The sequence below is a fragment of the Triturus cristatus genome, chromosome 4_2, assembly GCF_964204655.1.
Source record: "Triturus cristatus chromosome 4_2, aTriCri1.1, whole genome shotgun sequence".
NCBI classification, from domain to species: Eukaryota; Metazoa; Chordata; class Amphibia; order Caudata; family Salamandridae; genus Triturus; species Triturus cristatus.
The window spans coordinates 452,845,138-452,864,465 of NC_140586.1; the positions used below are offsets into that span (position 1 = coordinate 452,845,138).

At 43.9% G+C, this 19,328-nt stretch overlaps 1 protein-coding gene across 1 annotated transcript; it reads left to right on the forward strand.

Annotated features, from left to right (window-relative positions):
- The first annotated feature begins 16,662 nt into the window (after window positions 1-16,662).
- Window positions 16,663-18,740, forward strand: LOC146834553 (anti-apoptotic protein NR13-like). The gene is made up of 2 exons (XM_085599929.1): window positions 16,663-16,929; window positions 18,675-18,740. The coding sequence occupies exons 1-2, from the start codon at window positions 16,663-16,665 to the stop codon at window positions 18,738-18,740; spliced, it is 333 nt and encodes a 110-aa protein (XP_085456055.1).
- The last annotated feature ends 588 nt before the right edge of the window (window positions 18,741-19,328 follow it).

Genomic DNA, 19,328 nt, shown 5'->3' on the forward strand with positions numbered 1-19,328 from the left:
TAGGAATTAGCATTTAAAAAACCTTGCAAATTCACTGAAAAAACCATAGGTTTCACACATGTTATAGTTAGCGGAAATTTTACTGATAAAAAACCAATGAAATTGCCCCGTTATAGTTAGTGCTGGCAACTATAACTCACGCGACCGCAATCTTCTGCTGATGACATATGTGTCTTTATAAAAAAAAATATTTGTAATATATGTATAGCTAAAAATGTATGGAAGAAGACATGGGCAAATAAGTGTCTAAATACAGTATTAGCATCAGCAGAGGATTGCGGTCGCGTGAGTTATAGTTGCCAGCACTACCTATAACGGGGCAATTTCATTGGTTTTTTATCAGTAAAATTTCCGCTAACTATAACATGTGTGAAACCTATGGTTTTTTCAGTGAATATATATATATATATATATATATATATATATATAGATATTCACTGAAAAAACCATAGGTTCCACACACGTTATAGTTAGGAATTAGCATTTAAAAAACCTTGCAAATTCACTGAAAAAACCATAGGTTTCACACATGTTATAGTTAGCTGGACATTTCACTCGTAAAAAACCATTGAAATTCCCCCGTTATAGTTAGTTCAGCTAACTATAACTCGCGCGACCGCAATCCACTGCTGATGACGTCACATATTACATCACTCATGACATGGTCAGTGACATCACTCATGACATCACTGATGACATCTCCAATAACTATTACTATAACGGGGGAATTTCAATGGTTTTGAACGAGTGAAAAGTCCAGCTAACTAGAACGCCCCTAAAACCTATGGTTTTTTCAGTGAATTTCTAAGGTTTTTTAAATGCTAATTTCTAACTATGTGACGTCATCAGCAGTGGATTGCGGTCGCGCGAGTTATAGTTAGTGGAACTAACTATAACGGGGGAATTTCAATGGTTTTTTTACGAGTGAAATGTCCAGCTAACTATAACATGTGTGAAACCTATGGTTTTTTCAGTGAATTTGCAAGGTTTTTTAAATGCTAATTCCTAACTATAACGTGTGTGAAACCTATGGTTTTTTCAGTGAATTTGCAAGGTTTTTAAAATGCTAATTCCTAAGTGTGAAACCTATATCTTCCATAAACTTATAAACAGTTTTAAAAAAAAAGTTTTTCACGGCGCACGCACCATGCGCGCACGGTGCGCGCGCACCGTCTCCGTGTGCGCATGCGTGCCTGCTCCGTGCGCGCGTGCGTGCATCGCACGTGCTCCGTGCGTGCGTGCTCCATGCGCGCATGCGCGCGTGCTCCGTGCGCGCACCGTCATGTGATTACTAAACAACACTTTTCATTGGTTCATAGTAGTTTCAGTTCCAGAATCTTCCAACACCACACCCACTCCCCTCATTACTACTTCTTTTTTCCTGGGAGAAGGAGCTGTTTTCCTGCACCTGAAAATGGCAGAACAGGAGACTTCTTCAGGGTGTGAGGAGGAGACCTTTGTGCCAGCAAGGCAGAGAAAACAAAAGGACTCATTTATTTGGCAATTTTTTTCTTTTCCAGAGGGCCAGAAAAAGGTGAATGCTCCTAAAGTCACCTGCACTGTTTGTGGAGTGGTCTTATCTAGAGGAGACCCTAAAAAAAAATACTCCTTTAGTATTTACTCCATGATAAGGCACTTTAAAGCAATGCATCCTGTGGCTTATGCTCGGGAATCTACTCGAGCTGCAAGAGACAACCCTCCAGCAGCTCAGCCGAGCACATCATCTGCAGCCGCAGCTCAGCCGAGCACATCATCTGCAGCCGCAGCTTCACCTGGTTCCATCCCTCTGGATATGAACCCTCTGTTCAAAAAGTTGCATATACGGTGCAATGTGTGCAATGCTGTTCACTGTTATGGTGAGAGCAGCATTAACCTAATAGAGAACAAGATACAGCAGCACACATGCTCCACCCCCTAATTTTTTTCCTTTTTTTTTTTGTTCCTGGTGAACAGTTTTTTTTTTGTTTTTTTTGCTGCATTGTTTTTTTTTTTTTTTGCTGCTCGACAAAAATCAACAGTTCTTTTCAGAACTCACTTCACTTCTCCAAGAAGAGCTATATTCCTAACATACTGTGTTGTAATTTTTTTTAATGAATTTTTTAATTGTTAATTAAAATTGTTAATTTTTTGCCACCGTGCGCGCACACCGCGATTTTTTTAAAAAAACTAAAATGTTTTTTTCACCCTTCGGGGTCCTTCAGTGACCCCCTGACAAAGGCTAGGGGGTCAGGAACTCTCTACCCTGCCCCCTTTTCACGTTCTCCACCTTTCTTTTTCACTGCGACACAGAAAATGGCGTCCGACACTTCCTGATTTCCACCGATTCGAATGTTGACTGACATCTAACCACCAATCAGAATTACGCTCGCGCACGGTACTGTGCGCGCACGGTGCGCGCTTATAGATATTTATGTACTTTTAACTGCAATTTTCTCAGGAACTACTGAACAGAATGACACCATATATCCAAAAGGCACATGCCTGACCTGAGGACTACCTCTTTGCCAAATTTAAAGTAATTCTGTTCAGCCGTTCGGGTTGTACCTTCGACTAAAGGTCCTATGGGAAAATTGCTTTTTTGGACCCCCCTTTTTTCTCGGCCCCGCTTGACGAATCACCCCGAGACTTTCAGGGTAGGAGCTGAGCAGAGCTCCCCATTAGTTTTGAAAATTTCGCGAGGATTCGTAAACCGGCGCCAAAGTTATTCAAAATAGAATTTTCAGATTTCCTATGGGAACTCGGAACTAACTATAACTATATACTGGCGACCGCAAGTAGATAATATATATATATAATATATATATATATATATATATACACACACACACATATATATTTACTGAAAAAGCCAAAGGTTACATGGAAGTTATAGTTAGGAACTCAAATTTTATAAAAAAATTACAAATTCACTGAAAAAAACAAAGGCTACCAGGAAGTTAGGCTCACATTTCACTCGTACAGAACCATAGAAATTCAGTAGTTATCACAGCTAAATATGACTTACGTCATCATCCAGTGATTGTTAGTGTTTTCTGAAAGTTTATGAGTGTTGAACATATATACTAAGGTACTACAAAAGTTAAAATAGTATACTTTGTGTACTACTAATGAGTGATTCTATTTCTAAGACATATTATGTGAGTGGATGTGTGACTGTGTGTAGCAGTGTGTGAGTTGGTGTCTGATTGTCTATATGGGTGTGTGAGTAGCTGCATGGGTGAATAAGTATGTGTGAGTAGCTATTTGGGTGAGTGTGTGGCTGTGTCAGTGGCTGTATTGATGAGTGAGTGGGTGTGTGAGTAGCTGTGTGAGTGACAGAGTGACTGTGTGAATGGCTGTATGAGTGAGTACTGGGTGTGTAAGTGGCTGTATGAGTGACTGAGTGGCTGTTGAGTGGGTGCTTGGTTAACTGAGTGGGTGTGTGATTGGTTGTATTAGAGAGTGAGCAGCAGTATGGGTGAGTGAGTGGATATATGGGTGCTTGTATGGATGTATGAATAGGTATGTAGGCGGTTCGTGGTTATGTGAGTGGGCATGTAAGTAGTTGTATGGGTGAGTTAGTGGCTCAGTTGAGAGGCTGTAGGTGAGGGAGAGTGAGTGGGTGTGTGCATGGCTGTATGGATAAATAACTTGGTATGTGAGTAGATGTAAGGGTGACTGAGTGGCTGTGTGAGTGACTGTATGGGTGAGTGAGTGGCTGTGTGAGTAGTTGTATCGGTAAGTAAGTGGCTACATGGGTAAGTGAGTGGGTGTGTGAGTGGCTCTATGGATGAGTGAGTGGGTATGTGAGTAGATGTTTGAGTGGATGTGTGGGTGTGTATATGGATATGTGAGCGATTCTTTGGATAGTCATCAGTGATATCATTTGAGATGTCATCAGTGATGTCACAGACCATGTCATCAGTGATGTAATATGTGGTTCATAAGCAGTGCATTGTAGGGGCTTAGGTTATAGTTAGCTCAGGTAACTGTAATTGCTGAATTTCTATGTTTTTCTGCATATGCATGTATAATCTGAGCCTAAACGCATTAATCACCTCCCGTTTGGACTACGGAAATGTCCTCTACCTAGGGTCTCCACAGGCAGTCATGCGTCGCCTTCAACTGGTGCAGAACACCGCAGCAAGACTGCTCTGCAAGTGCCACAGAAGGGAACACATGTCCGGTCACCTTAAGGCACTCCACTGGCTACGAATTGAAAACAGGGTCAAATTCAAAACACTTAGCCTTATGCACAGAATCAAATGGGGCAATGCCCCCAGATACCTATAAGCCCTCGTGCGAACCTACTCGCCGGCTCGCTGCCTGAGATCCTCATCTCAAGGCCTTTTCTGTGTACCCAAAGTACGCCTAGTGAGGATGGGGGGTAGATCTTTCTACCTACTGGGCCCCAAGCTCTGGAACTCCCTCCCTCAGCACCTACACCTGGAAACCCGCTATATCCACTTCCGCAAAGACATTAAGACCTGGCTTTTTAACCAGTAACTTGCTCCCGCCTCTCCCCAGAGTCTTTCATTCTGCTCTTGTGGTTAAATATCTCTTAGCGCCGGGAAACCCTTTTTGGGTAGCTGTCGCGCTTTAACCCCTTCAGTGCCCATGACGAGCTGGACTCGTCATGGGCTGCGGTGGCGCTGTGCCCATGACGAGTCCAGCTCGTCATGAACCCCACCCACTAATGCAAAGCGCGGCACAGGGCGGGGAAAGGGGCGGGCATGCAAGGGGTTAAAAGCCCAATAAATAAATAAATAAATAAATAAATAAATAACTATAATTTCCCTTTAACCTTTGTTTTTTTCCAGTGAATTTCTAAGTTTTTTAAAATTTAATTTTCTAATTATAATGTCCCTGTAACTTTATTTATCGCAATGAATTTCTAAGGTTTTTTAAATGTTGTTTCCAAACTGTAACCTGTAGCCTTAGAGTATGTGAATGGCTGTATGGGTCTGAGAGTGAGTGAGTGGGTGAGTGAGTGAATGTGAGAGTGATTGTATGTTTGGGTGAGTGCATGTGTGGGTCTGTGAGTAGATATTTTAGTGCCTGAATGGGTATATGAGTAGATTTATGAGTGCCTGCATGGCTCTCTCAGTGGGTCTCGGACTGCCTGTTTGATTCTGTGAGTGTGTGTGAGAGTGTCTGTGTGGGTGTATAAGTGAGTGTGTGAGTGAGTCTCTGAGTGGGTGTGTGAGTGTCTAAGTGGGTCTGGGGGTGGGTGTGTGAGTGACTGTGTGGTCTGTGAGTGGGTGTATGAGTATGTGAGGGAGTTTCTGAGGGGGTGTATGAGTGTCTGAGTAGGTCTATGAGTCGGTGTGTAAGTGTCTGTTGGGGTTTGTGAATGGGTGTGTGAGTGGTTTTGTGTGTGTGTATGTTTATGTGTGTGGGTCTTTTAGTACTTACATAGCTCTTTGAGTGGGTGTGTGATTACCTGTGTGGGCCTGTAAGTGGGTGTGTAGGTGGATGCATGGGTCTGTGAGTAGGTGTGTGAGTACCTGCATGGGTTTATGAGTGTCTCTATGAGTACCTGCATGGGTTTATGAGGAGTGCCACTTTTTTGTGTAAATTTCATGAAGATTTGACAAATGGCACCAACGTTATAAGCAAACCAAAAACAATTTTCGTTTTTATCCTATTAAAAACCTATAACCTTTTTTCAGTGAATATATACATATTAGGTATATGGATATTGAAAATATACTTGATGTCTGTATCATAGTGAGCAAAGCGGCAAGACCGCCGAAACGCGTCTAGGCCATCGCAACGTAAAAAATATTTCTCTTTGATTAATTTACCCACTGAGTCAGCGCCTGTTTTCTTACCTGTGACCAGGACTGGTATGTATTTCTATGCAATTAAACTTACCGCTATATGATGCCTTCTGCAAAATAACATGAAATCTGCATGAAAACAGAAACAGTCACCTCCTCCTCTGAAAGAATGTGGCACAGGTTATCCCCATCATGTCTAGGTGTTCTGTGCAGGTTTCTGGCACAAGCTCAATGCTGAAAAAACTGAGTGGCATATTATCAAGGACGGCGTTAAAATTATCGCCTGTTTAGCGGCAGGAAACTGCCGCTAAAGCGGGGATAATGGGCTTGATAATATGCCCTTGAGAATTCCTATGGAAGCCCATGTTCTGGTGTCAACATGAGCTTCTATGGGAATTCTCTGTGGCATATTATCAAGCCCATTATTGCTGCTTTAGCGGCAGTTTTCTGGCGCTAAATTGGCGATAATTTTAACGCCGTACTTGATAATATGAGGGGAAAGAGTGCAATATCTAGTCCACTGCATGGTGACCAGTTGCACTGGAACCTATCCCAACCCCAAAATCATAGATCAACAAGCATTTGCAATGCAATAGGTCTCGCAGTTACACGAGTTAAAGCTATTGGCATTGTAAATGACAATGCCAATAGGCATTGTTATTTGCAATGTCAATAGCTCAAACTCGCGTAAATGCGAGACCTAATACATTGCAAATGCTTGTTCATCTTGCAGCAGATTTGTAAAGAGCAACTTATCACCTGGAGAAACTGAGCGATTTGCCTAGACTCACAGGATGTTAAGCTGTTTAGACTCAAAACAGGATCCCCAGCTCTCAAATCAGCAGCTCTGTCCCCTACGCCACATCCTTTCCACTCCTGAGATACTTGCCAGGAGCTCTTGTCTTCGTCCTGGTAGGTGATTGATAAAAACAGCTTATTAATTCATCATAGGCGAAACCGATGCATTACCAATGCTTGTTTAGATCTGCTTTGTCGTGCAGAATAAAGCTCATTGCCAAGCTAAATCGCATACTCTAGTTCAGTGATTAGTACTTTTTATTTCTTTTAATTGCTGTTGATTTACTCTAAAAACAAGCAGGCCTGGAATTGAAAGAATTCCAACCGTTCAGAAATGGACCTCAACGAGGTGGCCATTTTTGAAGGGACTAAGCAATGCCATCACTGTATATTCAAAGCAAGCGTTACTATGCCAATTAATTTTCTTTCCTCTATTATCCCAATAAAAGTATACTAATCTATGTTTTTATCTTTCTCTCACAAAGAATACACATTTTCATACGTTTACACTTACACACAGCGATACACATTCAGGTGTATTTTCTCAAACTGCATATTCATATTGATCTTTCTTGAACTTCGTACATAGATAGCACATTTGTCGATCTTTTTGAAAATAGGCAGTCTATCCACCCGCGCTGTTAATTGGAGAATGAGCACGCTACGTTTCAATATGGCAGTCATTTCTCTCAATACAACACTGCATCGCCTCGCTTGTGCTCTTTCATTCTAGTTCCGCTGTTTCTATGGCGCTTGCTGCATGGTTACCATGGAGACCCATCAACAAACTTTCTGCGGCACGAGAGTATCGGTGTGCACTGAGAGAGGGGAAACGGGAAAGTGACAGAGGAAAGCAAACCAGCCTAAGCTATGGTAAGATGTGTTTGTGGATGTAAGGTATACCGGTATGGACGCGACAGGCATCGAGGAAGTTCGTAGTTTCAAGCTCGGCTGTATTCGAGGTGGCAAGCAGCCTTCGAACAAAGCCGCTTACCAACCAAGAAAGATCGACGCTCCTCAGAGGTGGGGGTATTCTGCAAGCATGTCATTTGTTTACATACAATTTCCAAATAAGATAACAACGCAATTTAAAGGGCAATGTTTTTCGAATGAGAAACATGTGAAATGTTAGCGTTTCAAAATGTGTTGTGGTGTCGCGAAAAATAACGTCGCACTTCGTTTAATCATGTATGGGAATCTATCTACAAGGCAGCGGTGCAGCTGTGCTGTGACCCCCAACAGTCCTACCATTCACGGTGCCCCGACGAAACAGAGGGGCTTTTATATCTGCGAGGTAATGATCTGCGTAAGCAACATGTGCTATGTGTTTGCAGCTAATGTGTACAGTTAAATTGGTCATCGAAGTACTTGGACCCCCTTGACACGACCCCCAGCGAACTACCCCCATCCATCACTCGGCCACCAGTGACTGGCATTGTAGTAACTGATGACGTCCTCTACTGGCTAAACTCACTTCTGCCTTGATCCCCACTTACTTTGTCTGCAACGGCACATCCAGTAACGTATGCGAAAATATACCGAGACTGCTTGCGCCATGGCAAGTCACCCCTATCAAAAAAACGTTATATCTCAGTAACTAATCGTACATAGCATCCGACCTAATCAATTTCACTTGATTGAAGTCTATCCAAACAATCGACACAGCAGTGAATGATCACCTCCAAGCAATAGACCTCTGCAAATTACTCATGTAACGCAACTGGTGCTATGTAAAGCGCTCTGATACCCGATACTTTCGGGTGAAGTTCGCGCTCCGGAAAAAAAATAACAAGCTTTGCAACGCGGCCGAAAGTGAAAGTGATCGCAATCGGGATTACGATCGCGTGCAACGGAGGGCGCGCGTGCACGTTCACGTGCACTGTAGCTTTAGGCCGAGGCAGCACTTTGAAAAAGCCTCTTTACAAAATGTCTCGGCCAGATCAGCGCAAGCGCTGAATCAGGCGAGACCTAAAAACCTAGGAATCTGGTTTGACATTAACCTTGCAAGGGTTTGTTTTGGCATTGTAAGGATGCTTTGTAAGATCATGGGATTACTCCTGGATGCAGCCAAGAAGACAGTGGTCCAAACTTTACTAGTATCCAGGCCAGACTACTGTAATATGCTATACCTGGGGGCTTCCTGAAGCAGCATGATAGCTCTTCAATGCGGTCAGAATACCGCGGCTAGAATGCTGCTTAACATCCCTAGGTTATTACCTACGGGCTCTGCCCCGAGACAACTTCATTGTGGTCTGGAACATAGAAGCTAAACTATTGATAGGTCACACAATATCGTGACCGGATTCGAGGTGCACTATAGCAAAGAGATAAGTTATGTTATGTTATGTTATGCACTTTTGTATTGCGCACAGCTGCCCCAGCTAAGGGGCGTCCTGGCGCATGGCAGGCAATGTGCAACAGATAGCAGAAACACAACACAGATAAAAGATCTATTTAAAAAAGAAACGTTTTCAGAGCTTTGCGAAAGGCCAAGAGGTCAGTCAGTAGCTGCAAGTCCACTGGGAGGGAATTCCAGAGTTCAGCCGCCCTCACCCGAAAAGAGCGACCACCAGCCCGACACAACCTGTATCGGGGGACCACCGCGAGCGCCTGGCTTCCCGATCTCAAAGCGCGGGAAGGAACATACCACGACAGGAGGTCAGCAAGAATTGGCGGACCTACTCCCCTCAAGATCTTAAACGCCAAGCACAACACCTTGAACTGGATGCGTGATTTAATGGGGAGCCAATGCAAGGATCTCGAGACACCTGAGACAGAGCTCCTTCGGGGTAAGCCTACAATGGCTCTAGCCGCGGCATTCTGCACTCGTTGAAGGCGGGTAGTCTCCGCCACGTTGGTCCCTACCAAAAGCGAGCTGGCATAGTCCAGGCGAGATAATACCGTGGCCTGGACTATCAGCTGCCTGGTACCACGGTCAAAGAACTTAAGAATGGGCCTCAGCGACCGCAAGATGCCAAAACAGCCGGCCGCGATTTTCTTCGAGTGGCCCTCGTAACTGAGAGCGGGATCCATCCACACTCCCAGATTCCTAAGTTCAGTGACCGGGAGAGGGACCGGCCCCAGTTCAGTGGGCCACCACTTGTCCCCCCACAGTTCCGCCTTCCTGCCAACGATCATGATCTCGGTTTTCTTCGCGTTGAGCTGGAGACAGTTGTTCTTCATCCAGCTTGCCACCGGCCCTAAGTCCACTCTGAAACCTGGGGGCATCCCGATCCGCATCCCCGCTGATAGTCACCGCTAGCTGAGTATCGTCAGCATACGAGACCATAGTCATGTCCCATTGCTTGACGATCTCAGCCAGCGGTCTCACATACAGATTGAAAAGCGTGGGACTCAGCGAGGAGCCTTGCGGGACCCCCTGTCTCAGAGGAAGGAATTGGGACTGGTACGGTGGCAGCGCAACGCTAAAGAAACGATCGTTCAGGAAAGAGCGAAACCACTGGAGGGCAGAGCCACCCAGCCCGACCTCCTCCAGGCGATGCAACAGGATAGGATGGGACACGGTGTCGAACGCGGCGCTCAGATCTAATAAAACGAGCGCCGCTGTCTGCCCCGCATCCATCACTGTGCGTAGGTGTTCAGCCATGGAGAGAAGGGCAGACTCCGTGCTGTGACCAGCACGGAAGCCATTTTGGGTGGGATCCAAGATGTTAAACTGGATGAGGTGGGCCGAGAGAACTTTGTTGACATGGGCCTCCATTACTTTGGTAGGCCAGGGAAGCAAAGAGATAGGCCGATAGTTTTCAGGCTTGTCTGGGTCCAGTGAGGGCTTCTTTAGGATGGGGGAAACCATCGCCCGCTTCCAGCTACGGGGGACCGTGCCCTACTCCAACGAGATGTTGATCAGGGAGTGTACCATGGTCCGACCCACGAACGACTCATCTCTAAAGAGAGCCGAACTGAGAGGGTCGGCGGGGGACCCAGATTTCACCTGCTTTGCCAAGATGTGAAACCCTTCCAATGTCAACAGGGGAAGCGAGTGCAGGGCTGTGTCTCCACAGATGGAAATCGGAGACTCAACTGGGGGTCCTGTGGATGGAAAGGTCATATAGATGTTTTGGACCTTTTCCTGAAAGAACACCGCAAGAGCCTCACAATGAGCAGTAGAGCCCGTCGTCGGAGCATCGGGGCGCTTAGCTAGAAGATCCTTCATCAATTTGAAAATAGTTTTCGAGGGGTTAGAGCTGTTGCCGACTTCGGCAGTATAATACAATGCCCGAGCACGGCACACAGCCCGATGGTATACTTTGACGGAGGCGAGATAGATAGCTTTTTTCCCCGAATCGTACGCCTTCCGCCAAGCCCTCTCTGCGCGCCTGCAACTGCCCTTGAGCGCACGTAGGGCGCCATCGTACCATGGGCTAGATTCTCTGGCACTGGTCTTACAGGCGGTGAGTGGAATGAGCGCATCTAGCGCTTTGGAGATCCACGCGCAGAACCCATCGTAACCTGAATCAACAGTTACAAACGGATCTAATGGCTCTGCAGCGAGGACACGGTGCAGATCTTCCAACCGTAATTTGCCCCAATGCCGCCTTACGATCAGCTTAGCAGGAGGGATGACAGTCCTACCTGATAAAGGGGTACTAATGGCGACCAAAGAGTGATCAGTCCAACCCAGGGGCGAGACGGCAGTGACAGAAGCATCTGTCAAATTAGTGAAGAAGGGATCTAGCGTGTGGCCACCGATGTGGGTGGGCTGCTGAACAAGCTGCAGCAACTGTAAGGCCTCCAAATCCGTGAGAATGCCACTGACCGCAGGTAGATTGGGTCTATCGAGATGGAGATTAAGGTCCCCCAGAATCGAAAAATTGGGACACCCCACCACCAAGGAGCTGACCACATCCGGGAAAGCGGCGCGAAACGCCGCCTCGCTCCCTGGGGGACGATAGACCACCATCCCCGAGAGTGAGAAGTGAGGAGTAACCAGAATCTTAAACAACGCACTTTCACATCCCGCAATGGTCAGTGCGGTCCAGGAGCAAGTAAGACTAGAACGAATAGCCAGGGCAATTCCCCCTCCCCTAGAAGATCGATTAAGGGTACGGACTGTATAGTCAGGGGGGAATGCCAGATTAATAATGGCTGCGTCCTCGTCTTTCAGCCATGTCTCGGTGATAGCCACGATGTCCGGGCTTTCATCCTGCAACAGGTCAAATACTGCCTGATAATGTGACACCAGAGACCTAGCATTAAAACTAAAAATGCGGAGAACATGCTCCGGGCAGGTATAGCAAACGGCTGCCACAAGTACACAGAGGGAGATATTAATTTAGTATTCTGAACTCCACATCGTCATACCTTGAAATACATATATCAGCAAGGTACTTATATGTGGAATTGGGTATAGAAAATCTATAAAAACTTATTATTCAATATTTTGTGCCTCGATATTTGGGTCACAATATTGCGACCAGTCTATATTCCGGCTTCGAAGTAATTTGTAATGATGTGTCTGATGGACCCTTGGTACAATTGTGGAATGTTCCTTATTAAGTCTAAATCCAAACACCCATTGACAGCTTCCCAAGTAAAGCAGAATCGCCGCGTTCTTTGACGGGCTGGACATGTAAAGTCATGTTTTGAAAGCCCTCTGGAACGAAAGCTGGCCTTGAATTTTTTAGTTACCGACGGGCATAGAGTCCCACCTACTTTCAAACCAACATAAGAGTGACCCTTTAAATGGAGCCTAAAACTTCTCAAACTGAATTAATTTGCCAAATATTTGGATCTCTGTGAGATGTTCGAATAAAATTAAAAACCTCCCAAATCATAGCGAGTGAAAATTTCCAAGAGTCGACGGTTCAGTGTGATAACAATCAACAAGATGTCTAGAATCGACTTTGTGCAGGCACACCAAGCCAGGTTAATTTAACGGTAAGAAATATATGCACCACTAACTGAGAACACTCACAATGAAAGCAAAAAAGGATTTTAAAGAACTGGTTATAAACAGTTCTAAGAAACTTAAAAAAAAATAATAAGGAAAGTCTTATATGTGTCAAATATAATTTCCAGTTACCTTCAAAGAACCATGCAGAGTATGATTTTTTTCACTTCTGAACAATTTAAATTGCATGTGAAAATGTCCCAGAATATAGGAACTATTCATTCAGCCTCAATAATTCCAAACATCTGGTCTTTAATACACAGTTGTTGCATCGGGAGAAGGTGATACGATTATTATCACATCTCTATTTCTAGAACACTCGTGCGATGATTGCCACGCTCCCCGCAAAAGTAGAATACTTATTCCATACAGCGAGATAAACATTTGCAAACAACAGAGCAAAGTTGCCAACCGTTTTCAAGCACAGACTGGCGAAACAGCACATGCAACCCAATCAGGCGAGCAGTGGCATCTGAGAAGCATCAGCTGTGACAGGAGGTCTCCCTAAAACCCACCCATCTTTATGAATTGTAGTACTTGGTTAATGCATCTAATCTGGGCCTGCTTCCCTTGGCATGATGGCAAACAATTGGACAAGCCAAAAAATAATGAATGGGAGAAAAAAAAGAACAGATTCATAAAAAATATCCAAAAACCCACAACTGAACTGCTAAAAGATGTTGGCCCCACAAAAATCCCTCAAGTGTCTTCCACGTTGACGGCACTGGGCACTCAGTGTTTCCAGTTCGGAGAGAACGATGCAAACACATCTGTTTTCGATAATGCCTCCTGCTCGTGTGAGTCCCCAGCCTTTGTCCTTTCATCCCACTGCCTCTAATTTCTCTGGAATGCCAAACGTGGCACATGCCCGTATTGAATATCAGGATGGATGAAGAATGTGGGCTTAATCCATGATGATTCCATGTCAAACAATGCTGCCCATTTCCATTCTATTTAGACCACAGACCCAGCACGTTTCCAGAAGATTCAACCGCTACAATGTGATTTCACTTTGAATGGACCAAAATAATCACCATCAAACCTAATAGCCAGATGTGCTGAAAAGTGCACTTTTTACATATTTGGGGACTGGTGATTGAATAGACTGCAAGATGGCGTGCCGCAAGAGGATTAGAGTGTAAGCCTAACATGCACTGCAGCAAAAGAACAGAAACCTGACAAAGGAAGCACTCCCGAAACATCTGTAATTAAGCTTTGCACATTTATTGCGATCTTCCCCTGTAAAAGCATGCATGAGCACTGGACGTATCACACATGAGACAAAAGAAACGAATACATCAAGCCAGAAATCCCACGCAACTCCCATGGTTTTTGATGCGTTCCCAGATTTACCAGAACTTGTAAACCTGGCAATGTGCCAACAAGTTATGCCTTTTGAAAGGGAGGCGTAACCAGGAGAAATATGTCTATTTCTCCTATGTCTGTTTCTCCTGGTTTCTTCCTCTTCTGCGCACAGAGGTATATGCCTCCTAGGAAGGTGCCCCTCCCTGCACAAAAACAACCTTGCATGCAACGCAGGCACTTAGTGCCAGGGTGCCTGCTTTGGCGTTAGGTGCCAGTGTGACTGCTTTGGCGTTAGGCAGCCCATTGTGCACCAGCACACGGGAAATGACAGGAATGTGCCATATTGCCTTAAATATGGCGCATTCCTGCCCTTTCCCTGTAACACAGTGAAGCGTAGCAAGGGGAATTGCTGCGCTGCACTGTGTGACTTTTTTTGTAAATAGGTGACTTTGTTTTTTTTTAAACAGTTTCTTTATATTTTACTCAAGAAGTACTTCTGCTTTTGTTATCACCGATTGAAACAACTTTCTGGAATGTTTCGCACACATGCATACACATTTGACAAACTCTGCATATTTCCGTGTGCAATGCGTGTAAGCATAATTTACGGTTGACCACCTGCTGCCTGAAATTCATCATGCTGAAAGGTATACAGGCTAAAGAATTATTGGACATAAAGCCAATATATCTTTTAAATACTGCTTGATGCACACTTCGAAGTGTTTGCTCTGATGCATAAGATGAAGCTTAAATTATGACTCATCAGTGGATCATGATTTATTAGGAAGGCTGGAGCTCGTCAATTCCTACCACATCGCAATGTGTGGCTTTTAAAGCTTCCAAATCAGTAATGAAAACCCCCTGCTCCTGCACGCCTCAAAAAACCTTCAGATTGACAGCTAGACATGATCTTGTGTTATCTGCAGAATGTGCCAAACATAGCCCCTTAACACCATCCCTATATAATGCATGTTCAGATGGCATTTGAGCTTATTAATGGAAATCGCACCTGGATTAGATTTCCATCAAAACAGACCCATGGAAAGTTTAACCAGGAAAGATCAGATGAAGTGTTCCTTCACTAGTATTAATGTGACAAACCCAATACGTCTGCACGTCACACAGCACGTTATGTGTTTTTCTATAGGTTTGAATGCAGAATACAAGTCCCCTTTAATGCATTTGGGCTGCACATCCTAGTGATTGACATAGTTGGCTGCTATATGGAAGCTGAGAAAAAAAGTTAGAATGGCACATTTGACACAGAGCTACTTTAGCAAACTATATAAAACTGACAATTAAGCAAAGTAAATAATTACCAACAGTAAGCATCTCCTTTTACCGTTTAATGCCTAAAACTTTCGATATAAAAATGTTCGCTAATTTGCAAAATTCATTAAGAAATCCTCAAATTGCCTGCACTACAGGGTCTGAAATCGATTTAAAAAAAAAAAACTACAACACGCAAAAGCTACATAAAATGACACTATAAACGTATATTTATATTAAAATGTGCTCTCTTTTATCAAAAAACAACTACACATTTCGAAGTGCACCGCTCTTCCTATTAGTTTAACGCTAATAACTCAAATATTATTTTGCTTAAATTCTCAATTTATGGGCATTTTTTGACATGTTTTTTTCTTTTTGTTGTGAACTGATCCGGGTTTTATATGGGCAGAAACACAAACAGCATTAAAAAAAAACTACAATTAAATGTAGCAGGCTGAATGACTCAACTCTGACACATACTGTAGTGTGCACATATTTGTGCATTTCCATCAAGTTGTGATCCTTCAGCTAACCATTGATTTGCATGAACCACTCCCTTGGTTTTCCTCAGTGAATACCCAGTAAATGTCCGTTTGGGCTGCAGTTTTTTATATAGGTTAAATCTAACTTTATGAACCAAATATAATTTTACATGCCTATAATTTTTTACCACATGCTTGACTGTCTTTGGTACAAAAAGTCCTGATTTACACAAAGTTTGAAGTTTTTGGAACTCTCAAAAAATGACAGGGGAACCAAGGGAGCAGCAGTTGCAACTTTCCAGGCTTAAATATTTACATATACACAATTTTTATGGTGTGTATTAATGCAGGAACACATGCATTTTCTTGCGTTTTTTCTCAATGGATTAAAATTTCCCATATGGAAAAACCACTTCTTTCTATTGTACTCCACCGTTTTTAGGCCTCGCCTGAGCCAGCGAGCATGCGCTGCTCTGCGAGGCTTATTGTAAGGTCTTCCAACTCAGATTTCCAACTCCCAGAGCTTTTCCTCATTTTTTCTTTTACGGCCATGCATTTGATTGGCCATTGCGTAAGGCTTCCACAAAAGAAAGCACGCAAATGGTCAAAGGCTCGGGTATGTCCCGCCTTATCTTTAAATGTCCCCTCCCACAGCCTATGTGTCTCGGGGGCGAGCGCAGTCATCAGCGGCGCGCAGTGTGCCAGCTGCACGTCAGTCTGCATTCCAGTATCAGGTTACTTTCGACGCCACTGTGATAAATGTTTACTCCCAGAGCGTTTTGCTCATGGGAGCCAGCAGCGGCGGGCAGGGGGCATCTGTTTTTAATTAGCGTGGCCACGCTTGTTTCCCACACAGTCTCTCTCTCTCTCTTGTTTTTCATTCTCCTTTGGCTAGGATTGGCATTTGTTATGTCATGTATTTCTACTTGTCGATACAAATTTTTCTCCAATTAAAAAAAAAAAGTTAACTTAAGTGAAAGAGCTGCATGTAAAGTCCCTGCTAAAGTGTAATGTGACAACAAGCTGAAAGTGATACTCTGTTGATGGAGACTCATGTGAGGGTAACATGTGTTGTCTTCCACGTTCCATATTAATAACTGAGCACAAAAAAAAGGATTTGTCATATCCTGCAATGCCTGATTCTCTGAGCGAGGAGACTTCCCAGCTGCTGGAGGATTACCTCCGACACTGCAGCCTTGGCCTCTCCAGCTCCCGGCCACCGGTGAGCCCCAAGACCTGCACTCTAATGTGGGTAACTGCCGAGGTGCTGGAGCTGCACCGGAACTTCTTCCAAGACTCCTGCTGTGCCCTGGAGGCCCGCGGGATTGAGCCCGCCCTGGTTCTGCAGCGGGTGGCCCAGCAGCTGGGTGACGAGGGCAGTCTTAGTTGGGGTCGGGTGGTGAGTTGGGGTCGGGTGGTGGCGCTCATTGCATTCGCTGGATCTCCAGCCAAGAGGAGCAGCGGCTGTGCAGAGACCCCCCGCAGACTGGCGGGGGTGCTGAGCCAAAATGCGATGCAGCACGCGCTACAAATTTCTTTTTATTTATTTAATTGTTTACTTACCTCCAATTATCCATATCCCGGTTTTTAGTGCCCCCCACCCTGCCCCTCCCCCGCCCTGCCTTTCCGCCCCACGGAACTCCCTCCACGGGCCGCGGCTGCTAGACTTTGAAAGCCAAAAGCCGGAACATTTCACAAAAATAGAAGGACTACAATTTACTCCAACCGAGCACAGAAAATGAAGAGCTCCTCAGCCGAGAATTACACAAGCACACAAAGCAAATGCAATATTTTAAGCCAGTAACATGCCTGTTAATTAAATTGCGTTCTTATAACAGCTGCAAACTATCCGTGCTTTGGAAAACATAAAAGGGCACCTCCCACCGTTTTTGGTCGACCCTCTCTAAAAACCAGGACATAAGCTTCATTTCCTGAAATCTGCTGTAGCAGCTGGTGAAAACCGGAACTGTCTCGGCAAAACCCGGGATGTCTGGTCACCATATGCTCAGTGGTATATGTCCAGCTATAGCTTCACATGTAGCCGCAAATCTCAGTGTTAATAAGTGACCTCTGGTTGTGCAGTACTCTGCCTAGTATTCTTGTCGTGGCCCAAGAGAAGAACAAAGCCCTGCTGAGCACTGTTCATTCAGTTGTCTCTCCCCGCTGCACATGTGTGCACTTCATTCATAGCTGGCTTTTGTTCACAGAGCACTTCCTTCATACACTGGGCGTGCATGGTGCCCCGTGCCCATCAGCAGGGCAGTCTGTGCCTAGCACACCTTTGCCTCTGTGTCATTGTTCCTTAGATGTTGATGGTCAATACGAGATATATTACAGTTTGTATTCGCTTTGATTTAATCTCTAATTGGGTTCTTAAGGTATGTGCAGAGTGGAGTTCTTGGCGTCTGAGTTAATTCAATGGATGACTTGCTGTCGAATTGGCCATGCCGTCTCCACCATTTGGGTCCAGTGCTGGTGACGAGATATTTTATAGAGAAAAACGATTCCCACAGGAATGTGGAGCTGTGGTTTCGGTTCCTCAACCCCTTAAGTAATTACATTGGGGCCGATTCACAGAACTAACTTAAGACAAAATCCTAAACTTACTACTTTTGGTATTCACAGAAGTTAGGGTTTTGTCTTAAGTTTGCCTTAAGAGAAACTTAAGACAGACTTAAGACAGACTTAAGACAGATTTAAGACAAACTTAAGAGAGACTTAAGAGAGACTTAAGACAGACTTAAGACAAACTTAAGACAGACTTAAGACAGACTTAAGACAAAATCCTAACTTAAGTCTGTCTTAAATCTGCACCCTATCTTTTTTATTTGTCATTTCATTTTAGTGACTTGTAAATATATTCACACTCTTCTTGAAGTCAAGCTTATATCCGAGGCTTTTGACTAAAAACGCTGGTTCCTAGTATGTATTCATTTATATTATTTACTATCTAGGTGATGGGATTCTTAAATCTTTTTCTTTCTATATCTATGGATTCACACTAATTCTCGGTTTATTAATTTCACGTTCTGGTGATTGTGAACGTTTGGGTGTTATTTTCTTGCTCTTAACTCCAGCCACTTTTAATTAAATCACACTTTAGTATATTTTGATTATACTCATTGCGGTTTTTTGTACCCACAGACCAACAGTTGTCAATATTTGAATATACGCAAGCGCCCTCACCACATGATGTCGGATATGAAATGATGTTTTGTATGTGTTGTTATTTGAAAGACCTATCGAACAAGCCCTGAAGAAGGAGCCTGTATTGGATATATAGGATCTCCGAAACGCGCGTTGGCGCTGGTCTTGTGTAATTATTGTTGTTTTATTGTTATGTACATTGTTCTTTCTTATTTTATTTTCTGTTCATTGTAAATGTGTAGTCAATTGTGCCATATTGGCAGTTTGTTCAATATCAGTATGGTGCGGGCTGTTTTAGACAGGCTGTAATTGTTTTCTATGATTGAAAAACAATATGCACTATATGTATCAATATAGACTTTATATATATATAAAAAAAATATTTGTATAGGTTTTCTATAAAAAAAAGAGAAAAAAATAATCAAATAAATGAATTGATATGTTCTTAGTACACTGTTGACTGTGGGTTCTATATTATTATATGGACATATTGCCTGATTTCTAAATAGATAGGTGTAGGAAGTTTCGTTGTGCTATATAGGTTTTCTCCCTGTACCTTCCTCAAACATGTGAAACAGTCAGGGTCCCTCTACTGTTGTTTACTGAATTTCCCAGCACTTTGCTGTGAGGGTTTCTCTTTTTTGTTGGCTG